This window comes from Heptranchias perlo, chromosome 5 (genome assembly GCF_035084215.1).
Source record: "Heptranchias perlo isolate sHepPer1 chromosome 5, sHepPer1.hap1, whole genome shotgun sequence".
Lineage (NCBI taxonomy): Eukaryota > Metazoa > Chordata > Chondrichthyes > Hexanchiformes > Hexanchidae > Heptranchias > Heptranchias perlo.
Genome location: NC_090329.1, coordinates 126,004,440 through 126,026,348, shown reverse-complemented (window position 1 = coordinate 126,026,348; position 21,909 = coordinate 126,004,440). Strand labels below are relative to the sequence as shown.

General features: G+C 45.7%; 1 protein-coding gene across 1 annotated transcript in view; it reads right to left on the bottom strand.

Moving 5' to 3' along the window:
• The window catches only part of rsph9 (radial spoke head component 9), a 46,655-nt gene that overhangs the window by 22,067 nt on the left and 2,679 nt on the right, over positions 1 to 21,909 (bottom strand). The window contains exons 2-4 of the mRNA XM_067985174.1: positions 17,009 to 17,177; positions 14,672 to 14,801; positions 10,809 to 10,955 (exon numbers count right to left, since the gene is read on the bottom strand). Coding sequence (XP_067841275.1) covers positions 10,809 to 10,955; positions 14,672 to 14,801; positions 17,009 to 17,177 — 446 coding nt within the window. The remainder of the gene's footprint in view (positions 1 to 10,808; positions 10,956 to 14,671; positions 14,802 to 17,008; positions 17,178 to 21,909) is intronic.

Below are 21,909 nucleotides of genomic sequence, written 5' to 3'. Positions count from 1 at the left end.
AGGTGTATAAAATTATGAGGCGCCTAGATAGAGTGGATAAGGAGGACCTATTTCCCATAGCAGAGGGGTCAGTGACCGGGGGGCATAGATTTAAAGTAATTGATAGAAGGAAATGTTTTCACCCAGAGGGTGGTGGGGGTCTGGAACTCACTGCCTGAAAGGGTGGTAGAGGCAGAAACTCTCAACTCATTTAAAAAGTACCTGGATATTTACTTGAAGTGCCGTAACCTACAGGGCTACGGACCAAGTGTGGAAAGTGGGATTAAGTGAATAGCCGGTTCGTCAGCTCTTTTCGACTGGCACGGACACGATGGGCCGAATGGCTCCTTCTGTGTTCTGTGTCGTAACTTTCTATGATTCTATGATTAAGGGCTGATCTAATTGAGGCGTTTAAGATGATTAAAGGAGTTGATAGGGTAGATAGAGCAAAATGATTTTCTCTGGAGGGGTAATCCAGAACAAGAGAGCATAACCTTAAAATTAGAGCTAGGTTGTTCAGGGTTGATGTCAGGAAGCACTTCTTCACACAAAGGGTAGTGGGAATCTGGAACTCTCTCTCCCAAATCTTGTTGAGGCTGGGGGTCAATTGAAAATTTCAAAACTGAGATTGATAGATTTTTGTTAGGCAAGGGTATTAAGGATTACAGAACCAAGGCGGGTAGATGGAGTTAAGATACAGATCAGCCATGATCAAATTGAATGGCGGAATAGACTCGAGGGGCTCACTGGTCTACTTCTGATCCTATGTCAGGTCCAGTTAACATTGCAGTTTAGCATAAAAAATGCAGCTGTTTGTTATTTCCATCTTCAGGGGAGGGATAGTTAAGCCTGTAACTGCTGCAGAAGCTCTGGAGCCATTTAAGGGACACTTGGATGCTGTGCTGGGGGTGTGAGCTGGATGGGCCAGATGGCCTCCCTCAGCTGTACTTACCTTTGGTGAAACCATGGCAGTATCTCGCACTGTGGGTTTTTGCCTTTCATCTGGTTTTCTCAATTTAAAAAATAGTTAGCAAAGGTGAGCAATGAAGATAATTCTGGGCATCAGGAACTTGTTATAAGAAAAGGTTGAAAAGGAAGGAAAAACTAGGAAATAGTGGGTACTACCTCAGAACCAGACTACAGCTATTAAATCTTCTATGAAATGAGGGAGTACTTAGAATAAACTTCGCATTTCTTTTAAGGAACTTGGACTTGTTTTCTTTGGAAAAGAGACTTTGAGGTGAAAGTTTCAAGATTATAAAATTAATTGACAAAGTTAATCCGGGCAAATTGTTCGTAATGGTGAAGGACTCAAATATCAGGGGACACGTTAAAAATTAGGACGTTAGGAGTACGAACGGGAGTGAGGTAGAACCTTTTCACCCATAGGTTAATAGAATTGTGGAATAAATTATTAGGGAAGGCCGTTGAAGCATACAAATGAATTCAAAGGTCAATTACAGCTTGGAAATTACTGTGGACGGAATTAGCGAATGATGCTTACTTAATGTGTTTGGAAGAAATTACTGTCTGCTATTTTAACATTGCTTTAATCGTTATATTAACTGGGTTAATGTCTCTGATGAAATAGCAGACAGAAAGATACTTTACCATGTGTCAGCTTGGCTCAGTTGGCAGCATTCTCACCTCTGAGTCAGCAGGGCATGGGTTCAAGCCCCACTCGGGGTTTGAGCACATAATTGAAGATGACAGTTCAGAGCAGGACTGAGGGAAGTGCATCGTCAGAGGTGCTGCCTTTGGAGGAGACATTAAACCGGGGCCCTATTCAGATGGATCATGAAGATCCTACCACGGAATTTGAAGAATAGGGCATTCTCCAGGTGTTCCGGCCAATATTCCTCTCTCGACCCAACACCAACAAAAACAAACAAACCTGCTGGGCATCTTGCTACTGACTTTATCTCCCTCCCACCCACAACCACCATTACAGCAACGACCCCAAGCAATTTTGGGGCTTGTAACTTTAAGCAGTATTATCTTTAAGCATTATTGGCAATGCTCTAGACCTTGCTGTGTAAACTGTGCATATTCTGACTGATGTTAAAATTCTTCAAACGCATGCCTGTTTGTGGTCCCAGAGAGAGAGGCAGCGAGGTAGCAAGTCTTAAAGTGACAGCAAGGTTCAATATGCAGCTCTACTGACACTTTCCCGTAAACAGTTCCCCTGTGATCGAGCTGCCCCCCGCGCCCCCCCCCCCACCCCGATAAAGCGGAGATTGGAGCTAAACTGCATTCAGTGATTAATGAACGCTTACAGTTTAAGCTGACAATTCACATACAGTCTGTCACTAAATTGAATTAAATCTTTTCCCCGGTCAATGACCATCCCTTGTACACATCCCATGGGATGATTCTCCTTTTAAGTAGAAAATTGTGAAAGACAGTTTGAAATTGTGCAACGACAACTGGGAATTGTAAAAATGTTGACGTTCATTTTATGCTGTTAACTGTGAACATTACTGGAAGGGAGGACAGTAATGTAGTGTCCCTGCTGACAACTGGGAGCATGGGGCAATGAATAGACCACAATTCTGCGCTGTCCCCTAATGCTGGTATCTCTCGCTTCAACAACAACAACTTGCATTTATATAGCGCCTTTAACATAGTAAACCTCCCAAGACGCTTCAAATGAAACTCCTATGTGAGATGAGCAGAAAAGAAGAAGACTGCAAAACTGCACGGTGGTTGGAGCATCGGAATGCGTACGACAACAACTTAGGGCAGCCCTCTTGGTGAATGACTCATGGCGACTTTACGAGGGGGAGACCAAGATACCAAGCAGGAGGCAAGAAACATTAAGGGGAAGGGGACCATAATTCACAATCATTAGGACAAAGAACAGTTTAAAGAGAGGGAACAAGGTGAAGTGCTTTAGGGAGAGGGGCTTTAGTGGGTGAGTTATCGGCCCCAGCTCCCTACACTGCAATCGGTGTGAGGACACCGGTGGCTGCTGCACCAGGCATTGATGGGACACACAAAAACCACCGGAGTATTGAGAATGTGGAACTCGCTACCACATGGAGTTGTTGAGGCGAATAGCATAGATGCATTTAAGGGGAAGTTAGATAAGTACATGAGGGAAAAAGGAAAAGAAGGATTTGTTCATAGATGAAGTAAGTAGAGTGGGAGGAGGCTCGTAAGGAGCATAAACACCGGCAGAGACCGGTTGCTCTGAATGGCCTGTTTCTGTGCTATAAGTTCTAGGTAATTCCATGTAATGCTGTTAGTCACCATTCAAAGGATGACGGTGACTACAGCACATCTGCTCCCCGTTTCATTAGCATGTTGAAACAATTTACAATCTCCCTTGCCCAATGTGTGCCTCCCAAGGGCAGCATGGTGCCAACACACTGTGCCAAAGTTGCAAGCACTCGGTGATAGGTTGTCTACAAATTATTAATGTAAACAATCTTACAACACCAGGTTATAGTCCAACAATTTTATTTTAAAATCACAAGCTTTCGGAGATTATCCCCTTCGTCAGGTGAATGAGTGAAAGATTCTCAAATCGCATATCTTATATTAGGCTGGGACAGCATCACACCAATCAAAAGGTGTCGTCGTTGTTCAAACAGGCTTGTGACTTTAAAATAAAATTGTTGGACTATAACCTGGTGTTATAAGATTGTTTACATTTGTCAACCCCAGTCCATCACCGGCATCTCCACATCATGGCTACAAATTATTAAGCAGACACTCATACAGCATCATCTTTGCAGCACAGAGTCACTTTTGAACAGTATTATTAAAACTGGTGAAACTTAATGAAACAGACAATCATCCCCAAAATTTACTGGAGAGAGGATAAAGTCAGTGATATGGGGCAAAGCCATGCAGCCTCTCCCTGCCCTATACAAATCAGTGCCTTCACTGAGGAGGGAGGAGGGATGATATGTTAGAAGGATCATCAAATGAGGCCATACGGGTTGAGCTAAGGAACAAAAAAGGGGCAGTCACACTACTGGGAGTGTACTATAGACCCCAAACAGTCAGGAGATGGAAGAGCAAATATGTCAGCAAATTTTTGAGAAGTGCAAAAACAGTAGGGCAGTAATAATAAGGGATTTCAACTACCCTAATATTAACTGGGACACAAACAGTGTGAAGGGTATAGAGGGTGCAAAATTCTTAAATTGCATTCAGGAGAACTTTTTTAGCCAGTACATAGCAAGCCCAACAAGAGAGGGGGTAATTCTGGCTTTAGTTTTAGGAAGTGAGGCTAGGCAGGTGGAAGGAGTATCAGTGGGAGAGCATTTTGGTGGTGGTGATCATAATTCAGTTAGTTTTAGCATAGTTATGGAAAAGGATGAAGATAGAACAGGAGTAAAAGTTCTCAATTGGGGAAAGGCCAATTTTACTAAGATAAGAAGTGATTTAGCAAAAGTGGACTGGAAACAATTACTTGAAGGTAAATCAACATCAGAGCAGTGGGAGGTATTCAAGGAGGAGATTCAAGGGTGGAGAGTAAACATGTTCCCACAAAGAAAAAGGGTGGGGCTGCCAAATCTAGAGCCCCTGGATGTCAAGGAGAATACAGGATAGGATAAGGCAGAAAAGGAAAGCTTATGTCAGACAACGAGAACTCAATACTACCAAAAGCCTAGAAGAGTATAATAAGTGCAGGGGTAAAATTAAAAAGGAAATTAGGAAAGCAAAGAGAGGACATGAAAAAATATTGGCAAGTAAAATCAAGGAAAACCCAAAGATGTTTTATAAATACATTAAGAGCAAGAGGATAACTAAGGAAAGTGTAGGGCCTATTAGAGACCAAAAAGGTAACCTATGTGTGGAGGCGGAAGATGTTGGTATGGTTCTTAATGAATACTTTGTGTCTGTCTTCACAAAAGAGGGGGACGATGCAGACATTGTAGTTAAGGAGGAGAAGTGTGAGATATTGGATGGGATAAACATAGTGAGAGAGGCAGTATTAAGGGGAATAGCATCTTTGAAAGTAGATAAATCACCAGGGCCGGATGAAATGTATCCCAGGCTGTCAAAAGAAGCAACGGAGGAAATAACGGAGGCTCTGACCATCATTTTCCAATCCTCACTGGATACACTGGTGCCGGAGGATTGGAGGGCTGCTAACTTTGTTCCATTGTTTAAAAAGGGAGCGAGAGATAGACCAAGTACTTACAGGTCAGTCAGTCTAACCTCGGTGGTGGGCAAATTATTGGAATCAATTCTGAGGGACAGGCTAATCCGTCACTTGGAAAGGCACGGAGTAATCAAGGACAGTCAGCATGGATTTGTCAAGGGAAAGTCGTGTTTGACTAACTTGATTGAATTTTTTGAGGAGGTAACAAGGAGGGTAGTGCATTTGATGTAGTCTACATGGATTTTAGCAAGGCTTTTGGCAAGGTCCCACATGGCAGACTGGTCAAAAAAGTACAAGCCCATGGGATCCAAGGGAGAGTGGTACGTTGGATCCAAAATTGGCTCAGTGGCAGGAAGCAAAGGGTAATGGTCGACGGGTGTTTTTGTGACTGGAAGGCTGTTTCCAGTGGGGTTCCGTAGGGCTCAGTACTAGGTTCCCTGCTTTTTGTGATCTATATTAATGATTTGGACTTAAATGTAGGGGGCGTGATTAAGAAGTTTGCAGATGATACAAAAATTGGCCGTGTGGTTGATAGTGAGGAGAAAAGCTGTAGACTGCAGGAAGATATCGATGGACTGGCAGTAAAGTGACAAATGGAATTCAATCTGGAGAAGTGTGAGGTAATGCATTGGGGAGGGCAAACAAGGCAAGAGAGTACACAATAAATGGGAGGATACTGAAGGGTGTAGAGAAAGTGAAGGACCTTGGAGTGCATGTCTACAGATCCTTGAAGATAGCAGGACAGGTAGATAAGGTGGTGAAGAAGGCATATGGAATACTTTCCTTTATTAGCCGAGGCATAGAATATAAGAGCAGGGAGGTTATGCTAGAACTGTATAAAACATTGGTTATGCCACAACTTGAGTCCTGTGTACAGATCTGGCCACCGCATTACAGGAAGGATGTAATTGTACTAGAGAGGGTACAGAGGAGATTTATGAGGATGCTGCCAGGACTGGAGAATTTTAGCTATGAGGAAAGACTGGATAGGCTGGGGTTGTTCTCTTTGGAACAGAGGAGGCCGAGGGGTGATTTAGTTGAGGCATACAAAATTATGAGGGACCTAGATAGAGTGGATAGGTAGGACCTATTTCCCTTAGTAGAGAGGTCAATATCCAGGGGGCATAGATTTAAAGTGATTGGTCGAAGGATTAGAGGGGAGCTAAAGAAAAATGTTTTCACCCAGAGGGTGGTAGGGGGTCTGGAACTCACTGCCTGAGAGAGTGGTAGAGGCAGAAACCCTCAACTCATTTAAAAAGTACATGGGTGTGCACCTGAAGTGCCGTGACCTGCAAGGCCAAGGACCAAATGCTGGAAAGTGGGATTAGGCTGGGTGGCTCATTTACAGCCGGTGCGGACATGATGGGCTGAATGGCCTCCTTCTGTGCCATAAATTTTCCATGATTCTATACGACGGGGGAAGGACATTTGACCCATCCCAGCACATTGAAACAGATAGAACCTCCAGCATCCAGCAATATCTCAAATTCTACCTGGAAGTCCATTCCACATGCTGATCCCACTTTGAGTAACAAACTTCCCCACATTTTGCTAGATTGAACCTGTCCTACTATCATGCTTGCATTTGAAGTAGCATTCCAGATGTTCCATACGGTTTGCATACCTCTATGAGTCCCTCTCTCATTTGCTTCCTTGCAAGAGCAAAGCCCAAGTTTCTTGTCTTTCCCCACTCCTCCGACATTAGGGATCTGTCTAGCGGCACTGCCTCAGGACCTTGGGAGTAGTTTTTAACTGCTCCCACCCATTCCTCGCCTGAAAAATGGGTAGCCGGCAGAAGAAAATCAGGAGTTGGGGGGGGGGGGGAGCGGGGACCTCGACCGCTCCTTGGGACGCCCACGACCCACCTGACCCGGTTTTTAGGTGGGCCTGTATATGGGAGTCTATATGTTTCGGGCGGGAGGCTGTCTAAGTATACAAATCGGGGTCCTACACCTTTTTTTATTCGTTCATTGGATGTGGGCGTCGCTGGCGAGGCCTGCATTTATTGCCCATCCCTAATTGCCCTTGAGAAGGTGGTGGTGAGCCGCTTTCTTGAACCGCTGCAGTCTGTCTGGTGAAGGTTCTCCCACAGTGCTGTTAGGAAGGGAGTTCCAGGATTTTGACCCAGTGACGATGAAGGAACGGCGATATATCTCCAAGTCGGGATAGTGTGTGACTTGGAGGGGAACGTGCAGGTGGTGTTGTTCCCGTGTGCCTGTTGCAAGACACCAGTCGCAATTTTGAACTCCGCCCATTTTTAACCGCGCGGTGGACGGTCTAACCGGCGTTCCTTATAGCCTCCTGGCTCCACAAAGACACTGCTGCCCAGCCGCCCTTCTGGGATCAGCCATGCACCCACAGGGCTTACCTTGCGGCCAGCTCGGCGTAGGAGCTGACCGGATTGGTCCGCCCACCCACGACTGGTGAGCTTCCGCGGAGCCCCCGTTTGGCGCCCGCTACATTCAAACCTGAAAGTGGTTCGGGCCTCCCGACACTGGCATTGGGTGAAAAAATTCAACCCTCCTCCCCGACTCAACTGTGTCTCAGTGCCTTAAACAGGCCGCACTTCAAGCTGAAGCAGCTCATCTCATGGGAAGAAGAAGCGGCGAAGGAGAGCGGCAAGTCACAGAATAGAATCTTAGAAAGGTTACAGCACAGAAGGAGGCCTTTCGGCCCGTCGAGCCCATGCCGGCTCTCTGCAAGAGCAATCCAGTCAGTCCCATTCCCCGTAGCCCTGCAAATTTTTTCCTTCAAGTATTTTTCCAATTCCCTTTTGAAAGCCATGATTGAATCCGTCTCCACCACCCCTTCAGGCAGTGCATTCCAGATCATAACCACTCACTGTGTAAAAAAGTTTTTCCTCATGTCGCCTTTGATTCTTTTGCCAATTACCTTAAATCTGTGTCCTCTGGTTCTCGACCCTTCCACCAATGGGAACAATTTCTCTTTATTTACTTTTTCTAAACCCATCATGATTTTGAACGATTTCAATCAAATCTCCTCTCAATTGTCTCTGCTCTAAGGAGAACAACCCCAGTTTCTCCAGTCTATCCTCGTAACTGAAGTCCCTCATCCCTGGAACCATTCTACTAAATCTTTTCTGCACCCTCTCTAATGCCTTCACATCCGCCCAGAATTGGACACAATACTCCGGTTGTGGCCGAACCAGTGTTTTCTAAAGGTTCATCATAACTTCCTTATTTTTGTACTCCATGCCTCTATTTATAAAGCCCAGGATCCCATATGCTTTCTTCCCGTATGCACTTCTCTGCATTAAATTTCATCTGCCACATGTCCGCCCATTCCACCAGCCTGTCTATGTCCTCTTGAAGTCTATCACTAGCCTCCTCACTGTTCAAAGTCAGGGGACTGCCAGGCATTATGTTCTGTTTGAAAAACAGTCAAATGTTGGAAAGGTACAGCAGGGTCTGTCAGCTACTGAAAAGACAGGTTAATGTTCCAAGTGGCCCTTCTTTAGAGCTATTCTGACAGAGCATCCTAATTGAAGAATTAACCTGTTTGCTCTCCTTCAGATGTTGGCTGATCTGTGGGGCATTTTCTGTTTTGATTTCTGATTTGCAGCATTTGAAGTCTGCCTTGATATCGCTGGGGGACTTCTTCTGCCTCAGTGCCTGCATTAGCCCATTACTTTGATAGCAAGATTATCGTCAGCCCACGGAGCTTTCAGCATTTTGGGATTATATTCGATCATTTTGCAGGGAAGCTCTGATGCTTCACACAATGTCCGGGAACAACGAGGGAGTTGAAAAAACTGGGGCTGTGTTCACTGGAGCATAGAACCATAGAAAAGATACAGCACAGAAGGGGGCCATTCGGCCCATCGTGTCTGCACCGGCTCAAGGAACAACCAGGTTCCCATTCTAATCCCACCTTCCAGCACCCGGTCTGTAGCCCTGCAGTGAGGGGTAAGGGGAGATCTAACAGAAGTGTTCGAAATTTCCTCGGTAAATAGTGAAAGATTATTTCCATTGGTCGGTCTATTGGTAACAAGAAGCCATAACTTTAAGAACATTACCAGAGGCATTATGTGGGGAGGTTAGAAGGAATTTTTTTTTTCCTGCAAAGAGTTATTAGGATATGGAATGCTTTACCACACGTGGCTATTCAAGACAAGTCAATAGCAATATTTACGAGGGGGTCAGATAAACACATGGAAATGCAAAATATTAAAGGGTACAGAGATAGGGCAGGGAAATTAATTAGATAGTTCTTAAAAACAGAAAATGCTGGAAATAGTCAGCAGTTCAGGCAGCACCTGTGGAGAGAGAACGTCAGAATGCCTGACCTTTTATTTCAGATTTTATTTCAGATTTCCAGCATCCGCAGAACTTTGCTTTAGACAGTTCTTATGTGGAGCCAGCACCAGCACAGGTAAAATGGCTGAAACGGCCTCCTTCTACACGGAAATTTCTACGATTCTACAAACAGCCAATTACATCGTCTGGATTTCCTGTACTGGCACTGGAAGACTCTGATATTCTTTTGAATTGTGTATTAAAACCAAATGATGACCACAACACCAGCAGATACTGTTGCAGGGCTGGAGCAAAAGTTTTAGTAAAGGATAAGGGTCATTTCTAGGCAGCAAAACCCAGGAATAATCCAAGTTTTATACATTTTTACAGTAGAATATACTTCACAAAAATATTCCAGTTAATTGTTTAAGTTTTCTTCTCGCACCAGTTTTTTTAGTGCTATCCTCCCGAAGATACCGGCTTTTTGGAATGTGGTTCAACGGGCATCGGTCACTCTCTGATACCTCAGCCAAGTGAGACTGGACAGTGAGTGTCATGGGGTGGGAGGGTATCACAGCAGAGTATAATCCTGTCGGAAATGGAAACCTCGGCTGCTTTTTCCCCTCCCTGGCCCAGCGGCCCTAGCACTGTCCCAGTTGAGATGGGCTAACCCAGCGCAGACTAGTGGATCAAACCTGGGATGATCCTGGTCTGTACCATGCAAACTACCAATGGCCGGGAACTAGCGCTGCCAATGCTAGTCCAAAATTGCTTGCTGGGAGATGCGCTGGAGTGCCTCTCCTGCTGGATGCCCTTGCCTTCCCTTGTGGGGAAGACCAGCCTGCCTTTGCTCAATGCTATTGGGGGGGGGCTGAGATCTGTATTTCGACAATGTGGGAGATATGCCCGCATCTCTTCATTGCTACTCCAGTACTCGCCTCTATCTCTACTGTCTTTTCTAATTCCCATAGGAACACAGGAACAGGAGGAGGCCATTCAGCCCCTCGAGCCTGTTCCGCCATTCAATTAGATCATGGCTGATCTGTATCCTGACTCCATCTACCCGCCTTGGTTCTGTAACCCTTAATGCTCTTGCCTAACAAAAATTTATCAATCTCAGTTTTGAAATTTTCAATTGACCCCTAGCCTCAAAAGCTTTTTGGGGGAGAGAGTTCCAGATTTCCACCACCCTTTGTGTGAAGAAGTGCTTCCTGACATCACCCCTGAATGGCCTAGTTAGAACTTTTTGGTTATGCCCCCTTCTGGATTCCCCCACCAGAAGAAATAATTTCTCTTTATCTATCCTATCAAATCCTTTAATCATCTTTATCACCTCAGTTAGATCACCCCTTAATCTTCTATACTCAAGGGAATATAAGCCTAGTCTATGCAACCTGTCCCCATAATTGAACCCTTTTGGCCCCATAGCTCTGGGAAATGTTCCGGTGACTTACCTTTCAACTCGTCGTCGTCGATAGAATCGAGAAAATCAATAGAGTCCTCCAAATTGGCTTTCAGCAGCAGCGACTTCGTCTTCAGCGCGACCGGCTCAGTGAAGTGAAGGTAGGACCGCAGCTTCCCGGCCTCGGACACCGACAAACCTGACATCAAAGGCAGAGCCGAGAATGCCATCAATACATGAGTGCCAACATGAAGCATTCGACTGTCTAAAGGATCATGGCAGCTGTAGTCACCGAATAGCTCACCAATCAGTAAACAAAAAGAAAAGACCTGCATTTCTATAGCGTCTTCCCAAAGCGATTTACGGCCAATGAATAACGGCATCACTGACAGTGCAGCACGCCCTCAGTACTACACTGGAGTATCAGCCTAGATTATGTGCCCAATTCTCTGGAGAGGGGCTTGAACCCAAAATCTTTTTGACTCAGAGGCAAGAGTGCTACCACTGAGCCAAAGTTAATACCGTGATGCAAAAATCCATCAGCCCCATACTTAGGAATCACCAAACAAACTTCTAAGGACTCCACATAAGTACTCTTTTAGTTTGTTTGATCTTGGGCGGCAGAACCAGGAGAATAGAGCACAAATCCCAGGAGGTAATAATGAGTCAGTACAAGTCACTGGTACAGCCACACCTGGAGTACTGTCGCTGTACTACAAAAAAGATATCCAGGTATTGGAGGCAATGCAAAAAAGAGCAACCAAACTGATACCTAGCTAAAGGCATCTGAGCTACGAAGAGAGGTTAAAGAGAAGGCATAGGGCAGATATTATTCAAGTATTCAAAATCCTTAAGGGAACAGATGAATTGAATGCTGATAATAGATTGCCACAAACTCCAAGACCAGGGGATGCAGGTTCAAGCCTAGAAGAGGGAAGGTGCACAGGCAGTTTAGATGAAACTATTTCATGCACAGAGTGGGGAAGCTATGGTGTAGGGAGTGGAAAAATTTACTGGAGAACTGGATAGTCCTAATCAGGGATATACAGTGTAGTATTCTGGAGATATGCTTGATGTATCTTAGGGGGAAATAATCAAAAACTTAATAAAACCTTGCAAGGAGGTGGGGGAAGGAACTTAGTGTCCCTTAAAATAGGAGATGAACGGATAGTGGGAGACGGGAAAATTCACGGTAGAATAATCAGACATAGAGTGTGGATAGAATAGGTTTGATGGGCTGAATGCTGTTTCTTACTCCGGACTTTTATGTTCTTTTGTTTTTGGAACCTATCTTCAGGAGATGAAATAGGTTGGGTGGAATCCATAACGGACTAGGTTGTACTAGGAAGCAACTTTAAAGGGCAAGCAAGTATGGAGGTGAGTGCATTCAATAAATACTTCCTGTCTTCCATCTGGGTATAACAACAACAACTTGCATTTATATAACGCTTTTAACGTAGTAAAACATCCCAAGGCGCTTTACAGGAGCGTTATCAAACAAAATTTGACACCGAGCCACAGTGGGTGATATTAGGACAGGAGATATTAGGACTGATGACCAAAACTTGCTCGAAGAGGTAGCTTTTAAGGACTGTCTTAAAGGAGGAGAGGTAGAGAGGTGGAGAGGTTTAGGGACGGAATTCCAGAGCTTAGGGTCCAGGTAGCTGAAGCATGGCCGCCAATGGTGGAGCAATGAAAATTGGGGGTGGGCAAGAGGCCAGAATTGGAGGAGCGCAAAGATCTCGGAGTGTTGTAGGGCTAGAGGAGGTTACAGAGATAGCGAGGGGCGAGACCATGGAGGGATTTGAAAACAATAATAACATTTTGAATTATTATAAGAGTTTGATGTAGTAAAACATTTCAAGTCAGAGGTGAGAACAGATGCTGAGCAGTTGTAGATGAATTAGGGCAGGTAATCGAAGAGTTAGGTTTTGCAGAGGCTTTCAAAGGAGGGAGGAAAGGTAGCAAGGAAGAGGAGGTTTAGGGAGAGCGTTCCAAAATGTGGGTTGGACGATCTGCCACCGTAGATGGAGCAGAGAGAGAGAGAAGGAGGAGGGGATGGAAAGGAGGCCAAGTTGGAAGAGCGAAGGATGTGGGCTCGCACTTGGACCTGCAGAAGATTGCAGAGATAAGATGGGGCAAGGTCACGGAGGGATATGTAAACGAAGATTTCGAGGTCAGTGCATCGGAAGACAGGAAGCAGCGGAGGTCAGTGAGCAGGATGCAGGCAGAGGAATACTGGACAAGTTGGACTTTGGGTAGGATGCAGCTTGGAGAACTTGAGGGGGTGGAAGAGGAGGAGAAGGCGGCTGAAAAAAATTTTTAATGAAGAAAAAAGTTGTTCTAAAACCTTCTGCATCACAGGAGATATTTGCATGTTTTGTCCTTCTTATCCTCTATGGGTTTCAGGTCTCTCCGTCTTGCAGGGAGCTGCTCCACTGATGTGATGCATAGGAGTGTGAGCAAGGGGTTCACAGGAACCTGCAGATTGCCTTCCACTCTGGTCTTGGTTCCCAATCTGCAGGATTCCCTTGAGTCTGTTCACTGGCTGCTTCTGTATCTGACCTCAGCACAGTTGTCAACATCAGACAAATATTAGGCGTGACTAGGCTAACATGTGTGTTTCTCACATGGGTATTAGGACATGATTAGATCTTTAACTCTTCTCTCTCTCGCACAGCCTTTTTCTTTCTTTCATATGTTTTACTGCTTTTTCCTCTCCTCTCTTCACAGCCGACCTCTAGGAGCATTTTCTCTTGCTTTTTCTCGCACAAGATGAGATGAATGACTAATTAATCTTGTTTTTGGTGGTGTTGGTTGAAGGGGGAATGTTGACCACGACACTCCATGCTCTTCTTCAAATAGTGCCATGAGATCTTTAATGTCCATCCCAACAGGAAGACGTTAAAAGATCTCGTCCAAGGGATGGCACTTCCAGCAATGCAGCATTCCCTCAATACAGCGCTGTAGTTTCAGCCTAGATCATGTGCTTAAGTCTTGGAGTGGATCTTGAAGCAATAACTTTCTGACTCAGAGGCAAGTGCACTATCAGAGACAGTGGGATAAATGTTCTGATCAGTGAAGTTCATGTACAAGTGCTTAATGCACACGTACAACATTCCTCCGTGCTCTATTTTTAGACAAGTGTTAATCAGCTGACTAAATAGAATGTAATACAAATGCGTTAAAACATTTGAAGAATTCGCTGATCAGAGAACATACCCTAGTTTAGCAAGGATTCGCTAGAATGATACCAAGAATGAGAGGCTATAGTTATGAAGAAAGGCTTGAAAAATCACAGCCTTTTTTCACTGGAACAGAGAAGATTAAGGAGAGATGTAACAGCAGTTTTCAGAATTATGATAGGGTTTAGGAGAGTGAGTGGTGAAAGATTGTTTCCTTTGGTTAGTAAACCAGTAACAAAGGGGCACAGACTGAGAATTGTCACGAAAAGAATGAAGGAGAAAGTTGGAAGGATTTTTTTTTAATGTAGAAGGTTTTTGGGACACGGGATGCTTTATCCCAGGTGGCCATTGAGGAAGAGGCTATGGCTGGGATATCTTACACCCGTTGATGGGATTTCTGCCACACTTCCGGCGAAGTTACGGCAGCAGAGTGGGAACAGCTCTGAGGACATTCCCAGCCTCTAACAGAATTCAAAAGGTAATTGGATAAGTATTTGAAAGGGAGAACTATAAAAGGATACAGGACAGGGAAATGGGTTTAGAGTAGATAGATCCAGTTGAACAGATAGTACTGACTGTCACAGGCACAATGAGCCGAGTGGCCTCCTTCTGTGCTGCAATATTTTGTGATTCTTAATTTTAGCGGTGACTTGTGGAAGTGTTAAGTAATAAGATGTAGACACTTATCTTCATTCCAGCAATTGAAATCTGAACTTTAAGGACTGTTTACCTTCGAAGCTCCTGTTCTTGTGGACGTATTCACGAGGTGTCTTGACAAAAGCGCCCCTGGGAACTATTGCAGCTTCTCTGTTTATTTGTTCGATCACAGCTGTCAGTCGTTCTTCCTCCTTTACCTTAAACTTAAACAATAATACACATATATTTTAAAGAGCCTCAGATCACCATCAATTGTAACTTTTGTTCACCTATCACCTCTGTCCTTGCTGGTCTCTGCTGGACTCCTGTCACCTAGTGCATTGATGGCAGTATTCATCGTCCTCATTTACCAATCTCTCCATGGCCTCCCCTGACCCTACCTCCGCAGCCCCATGTCCCAGCTCAGAACCTGCCACTTGTTTGAATTTGGCCTCCCTTCCCCACCCCCTCTTCCCTCCCCTGTTTCACAATTGGTGACAGATATTTTGAGCATTATGCTCCTGCACTCTGGAATTCTCTTCCTAAACCTCTCCGCCTTGCTACCTCTCTCTGTGTCTTCAAAAACCTCCACAGAAACCACCTCTCCAACCACAGCTTAGGTCACCTCCCCTAATTCCTGCTCAGTACCTGCCCACCAGCCCCCTTTTGTGAAGCACCTGGGGACATTTTGCTGTGTTAAATGTGCAAGTTTCTAATTTTTAATCCTCCAATTTTTTCCTCAACTTTCCTGAAGGAGCACAGTTCAATGGGTGATGACTACTCTCCGGCCCAAGTGGTCATTGTTCATGGGGGAGCCCAGACACTGAGTGTTGGCAGGCTATTTGACTGTGCAAAACATCACAGCTAGGCTAGATTGGGTTTTCTACCAACATCCACACAGGAGTACTTCCCACCAAGATTGGAAACAGGACAGACAGCTGATTATGTTCTACTTCCTGTCCCCTCTCCCCACAGCCTCCCAAGTTACCCCTATAGTTATAAACAAGTTGAAGTGTCTTGCCAGAGAATATGCCCCCTTAAACCCGCAATGGTTTCGGGGCATCTGGGGGGGGTGCCTTTGGGGTGGCCGGAGACAGAAATTCAGGTGGGACCCAGTTATGCTGGCTCTCCACCACCAATAATCTTGCACAGGACGTTTCCTCAGCTAAAAGGGACAGGCACGTCTTGGGCTCAATTTTCAAACGGAGCCCGGAAGACGGTAGGGGGTCAATTTGAGGTCAGGAAGCGCACTAGTACGGGTTTCCCGGACGCCCTTACGATTTTGACATAAGGACGTCATTTTTTTTTTTGTCGGTTTCCCGTCCGACTGACCAGCTGATTGACAGGCTGGTCTCAGTCGGACGGGAGACCAGCCAGGTAGAGGACGTCTGCAGGTAAGTCTTTATTTACATGGATGGTGGGGGGGGGGGGGGGCAGCACGGGGGCATGGGTGGGCAAGGGGCATAGATGGGCAAGGGGCATGGGTGAGCAAGGGGGTCGGGTGGCCATAGGTGGGCGCATGGGGGTCATGGGGGATGGGTTCGGGGTCAGTCACGGGGGGGGCGGGATCGGGGGTCATCGCCGGGGTTCGTGATCGTTGAGGGGGAGGGTCAGGGGTCAGAGTCAGGGGTCGGAGGATTGGGTTCGGAGGATTGGGACCGGAGGATCAGAGTCGGAGGATTGGGGTTGGGGTCGGAGTCGAGATCAGAGGGGGAGGATCGGGGTCGGGGGGGTCCACGATCAGGGGCATTGGGGAATCGGTGCAGGTAGGCTTGTTGGACCTGGGGGAAGCACTCCTGCTCCTCCGGGCCCACAAGCTGTGCCTTTCTAGACACTTACCTGCAGTCTCGGGCTTTCTCGCCTCCTTTCACGAGGTGTAAAAGAGAAGGCCCAGGAATCCCGGCCCCCCGGGGTTGAAATGGGGAATTTGTTAAAAATGGGGGCCTTAAGCCTCTTTGAAAGGTTTTAAGGCCCAACCTGCCTCCTGGGAGCGGGTTGGCCACTCGCCCCTCGTCCTGCCCCCGAGAAAAACAGAAATGGGCGGGTTGGAGGCGGATCTGAAATGGTGGCAATTTTCAATGCCCCCCGCCCCCAACGCACCTGTTTTTTACTTTGAAAATCGAGCCCCTTGTGTCTGCCAGACCTGCCGGCACTTGCTTCAACATCAGGCCAATCCCGCTATTTGGGGCCCCCCCAGCACCTGACCAGCACCCCGGCTGTGTCAGCATCTTAGGCGGGCACCCAATCACTTCACGTAAATAGCCTGACCCTGGGAATATCAACAGGGTGGGGCTATTTACATGGAGCATGGGCATACCTGTTCGCCGTTCTAAAGTCCCGCTCCATCATTGCTGTTCCTATAGCCCTTTAAGACTCATTTGCAACCATTTCCAGTACATTTAAACATTGCTGTTCCAGTCTGAATTCTTACACCTATGTCCGAATCGTTCGTTTCAGCGGTATCTTCATCGGCCTTCTTAACTGGTACGCTCTCGTATTCGTGAGATGGGTCACCCATGAAGCGACCTTTAGCTATCATGGACGTGGCTATCATCTCGTTTGTTGCTGGGGGAAGCAGCTTCCATTCCATGCAGTTTAAACTGTAAAAAAAAACAAGCAACACACGTAATTTATTTTTTAGGTGGGGTTAATGTAATTAAAGGGAATGTCACTCTGACCACCGTGGGACTACTAGTTCTCACAAAGGGGCTCTGCTCAAGACATTATTAACCCTTTCTCTCTTTAAGTGATGAAAGACCTATTATGTATTTCCAGAATTTTCTGTTTTTACAAAACTAGCCAATCTCCTGTGGCACTGCTCATGGGTAGATTGCTCGCAGCTGTGTTGTTTTAGATACTAAGGAGAAGCTTTATTTAGTCTTGCCTGTCCCTTTAAGGCCACTTCTCAGGCACTCCCTATGGAGAAGTCTAAATAGACAGATCCTGAGCTCAATTAAAAGCCAGTTGATGAGGGAAGATTTTTTAAAATTCATTCTTGAGATGTGGGCGTTGCTGACAAGGCCGTTATATATTGCCCATCTAGCAAGATAGCAAGCCAGGCCGTATCATAGGGCAGTTGAAAGTCAAACATGGTGTGGGACTGGAGTCACATATAGGCCAGACCGGGTGAGGATGGCAGGTTTCCTTCCCTAAAGGACATTAGTGAACCAGTTGGGTTTTTAAGACAATCTGACAGCTTCAAGGTCAATTTCCAGGTTTTTAAAACTAATTTCAAATTCTCAAACTGCCATGGTGGGATTTCCCTGGATCATTAGTTGAATAACATAATCAACTACACCAACGTACCCATAAGTTTCTGTAGATTGGCAGCTGCTCGAAATTCCCTTCCCCTTGGGGACAGGCCCCGTTATCAAGATCAGAAAAGGCAGCAGGAAATCACTTTGAAATGTGGTATCTGAAGTGTGACGGTTGCATATTGGGCGGCAAGACTTTATACCTATACCAGTGAATCTTCCGACTTCCGGATTGTCGTAAAAACCCATCTGGGAAGGAAACCTGCCGTCCTTACCCGGTCTGGCCTATATGTGACTCCAGACCCACAGCAATGTGGTTGATTCTTAATCGCCCTCTGAAATGGCCTAGCAAGCCACTCAGTTGTTCAAGAAGGCGACTCACCACCACCTTCTCAAGGACAATTAGGAATGGGCAATAAATGCTGGCGCTGCCAGCGATGCCCACATCCCATGAACGAATAAAAAAAAATGTTGATGATGGGAAGTTGGTGGAAATCATGCTTTATAAGAAAGTGCAAATAGTGTGGTGTTGGTGGCAGTAAATGAAAGGATATGGTGTTGGGAACTGGATGTTGGTTTTGTGAAGCTTTGGAAGGAGTTTAGGGCACTGGGGAAGTGAGGTGTAATACAGACTAGGGAGTAGTGAGTTGGCAGAGGAAAGAAATTAGGATTTAAGAGGATAGTTGAGGTGGAGTATGGAGTCATGAAGGGATAGAGAGGAATAGTGAGTCATTTGTGGAGAGTGCCACTGGTACGAGCTGTATAATCTTGTTTGCAAGGAAGTCATGATGAACCTTTATAAAATACTGGTTCGGCCACAACTGGAGTACTGTGTCCAGTTCTGGGCACCGCACTTTAGGAATGATGTGAAGGCCTTAGAGAGGGTACAGAAGAGATTTACTAGAATGATTCCAGGGATGAGGGACTTTAGTGGATAGCCTGGAGAAGCTGGGGTTGTTCTCCTTAGAACAGAGAAGGCTGAGAGGAGATTTGATAGAGGTACTTAAAATCATGAAGGGTCTAGACAGGGTAGTTAGAGAGAAACTGTTCCCATTGGCGGAAACGTCAAGAACCAGAGGACATAGATTTAAGGTGATTAGCAAAAAAACCAAAGGTGACATGAGGAAAAACTTTTTTACGCAGCGAGTGGTTAGGATCTGGAATGCACTGCCTGAGGGGGTGGTGGAGGCAGTTTCAATCGTTGCATTCAAAAGGGAACTGGATAAGTACTTGAAAGGAAAAATTTGCAGGGCTACGGGGATAGGTGGAGGGGTGAGACTAGCTGAATTGCTCTTGCAAAGACTCGATGGGCCGAATAGCCTCCTTCCATACTGTAACCTTTCTATGATTCTAGGTTGAACTATTATCCTGAAGTTTCACTCCTTAGGGAGTTGGACGTTTTCCCTGGTGTGCACTGCCTCCCTCAGGTGATTGAAACCTTTGCCATAGTGAACAATTTGCCTGGAGCATACTTATTAATTCCCTTCATAATCTCAAAAACTTCAATCACAGACCCCAAAGTCTCCCCTTTTTTTCTGCGAAAGCAAGCCCAGCTGCCGTAACTTTTCCTTATAAGTGAATTTCCTGATAGCTGGAAACGGTATCCCACTATTCTGCAGCACCATGTGTGTTGGTGTGCCAATGTGCAATACCATTGCATATCCCTGCATAACCACACTAACCCCCTCCCCCCCCTCCCTCTTTCCATGTTGAAAGTTTGCCCTGGGCAACACAATACTGCTGATTAGAAATTTCTTCCCCTTTATAGTTTCTGACAGATGTGCACTGAACCCGAAATTATTGTGGATCGTGGTAAATTGCCAGAATCAGTGAGCCGTGTCGTCTGTATTCAGTGGTTGATATCATGGGGCCAGACAGGCTGAGTTTTATTCCAGTGTTTAAAGTTGACCGGTGCAATGAAAATAATCACCATATATAATGGTTCTAAATAGTTCTAAAACGGGAAATTTAATCAAATAAACGCGATTGATTGTGTTTGAGGCTACAATTAAAAATGACATTTTTCGTTGGATTCCTTCACAAGGGGTAGTATGTATTATTTTAGGACTGTATTACTGAGAGCATTAGGAAATCACTTCTCTTACTATATCTTTTACTAGTCGATCTCCCATTACATTGCACATGGGTCAAGACCAATGTGAAGTTTTCAGGTCAAGTAAAGTTAGAGGGGGGATTATGGAACCAATATAGGGGAGGGGAACGAGGAGGAAGGGGAAGACATGTTTATCAGATGGGGCAGAGGCACATAGGAGGGGGAGGGGACGAGGTGGGGAAGGGATGGGGTAGAGTAGAGAGCAGGGTGCAGGAGAAGAGGGAGAACAAGGGAGAGGGAATGGAGGAGGAAGGATGGGGAGGAGGAGGAGGAAATGGAGGAGAGAGTAAAGGATAAGGAGGAGTGAGGGGATGGGGAGAGAGTGTGAGGAGGAGGGAGGCCTGGAGGGGAAGGGGAGATGAGGAAAGGGAGGTGAGAGGGAAATGGGAGGGAAGGGGAGAGGACAGAGGAAGGGATGCTGTTCAGTGGACTGCGTTTCTGCCTGGGAAATCCTCTCAGTACGAGGGATGGTGATGGGAAGTCTAGTTCGGAAAGGAGTGTGTTTTGTTGTTACTTGCTTCAATCAAATGCTGCCAAATCCACTGCTTCTTCAGGGTTTCAAGGTTCAACGTTATCAGTGTCTACTTGAACTTGCCATCATCTACCATGAAATTTTGGTACCACTTCTTGCTCTTCTTGTGCAGTGGAGGGGCTGGAAACTTGCTCTGCTTGGGGAAGCAGGGAGGGGGGGGGGGGGTTGGGGGGGTAGAGAAAGAGTACCGGAAACCTCCTCATTGAGAAGATTGTGGGAATTGGGCCAGAAACATCCTCATCAAGAAGATTATAGGAAGAGAACATAAGAACATAAGATATAGAAGCAGGAGTAGGCCTTTTGGCCCCTCGAGCCTGATCCGCCATTGAATAAGATCATGGCTGATCTTCGACCTCAACTCCACTTTTCCACCTGATCCCCATATCCCTTGATTCCCTTACAGATCAAAAATCCATTGATTTCAGTCTTGAATATACTCAACGACTGAGCATCCACAGTCCCCTGGGGTACAGAATTCCAAATATTCATGACTCTCTGAGTGAAGAAATTCGTCCTCATCTCACTCCTAAATGTCTGGCCCCTTATCCTGAGACCATGACTCCTAGTTCTAGACTCTCTAGCCAGAGGAAACATCCTCTCAGCATCTACCCTGTCAAGCCCTCTTAGAATCCTATATGGTTCACTGAGATCACCTTTCATTCTTCTAAACTCCAGAGAGTATAGGCCCATTCTACTCAATCTCTCCTCATAGGACAACCCTCTCAACCTAGGAATCAATCTAGTGAACCTTTGTTGCACCCCCTCTAAGGCAAGTATATCCTTCCTTAGGTATGGAGACCAAAACTGTACACAGTACTCCAGGTGAGGTCTCACCAAAGCCCTGTACAGTTGCAGCAAGACTTCCTTACTCTTGTACTCCAACCCCTTTGCAATAAAGGCCAACATACTATTTGCCTTCCTATTTGCTTGCTGTACCTGCATGTTAACTTCCTGTGTTTCGTGTACAAGGACACCCAAATCCTTCTGAACACCAACATTTAATAGTTTCTCACCATCTAAAAAAATTCTGTTTTTCTATTTTTCCTACTAAAGTGAATAACCTCACATTTCCCCAGGTCTGCCACCTTCTCGCCCACTCACTTAACCTGTCGATATCACTTTGCAGACTCTTGTGTCCTCCTCAGAGCTTACTTTCTCACCTAGTTTTGTATCGTCAGCAAACTTGGATACATTACACTTGGTCCTTTCATCTAAATCATTAATATAGATTGTAAATAGCTGAGGCCCAAGCACCGATCCTTGCGGCACCCCACTAGTTACAGCCTGTCAACCTGAAAATGACCTGTTAATTCCTACTCTCTGTTTTCTGTCTGTTGACCAAACCTCAATCTAAGTTAATATATTACCCCCAACCCCATGAGCCCGAATCTTGTGTAACAACCTCTTATGTGGCCTTTTGAAAATCCAAATAT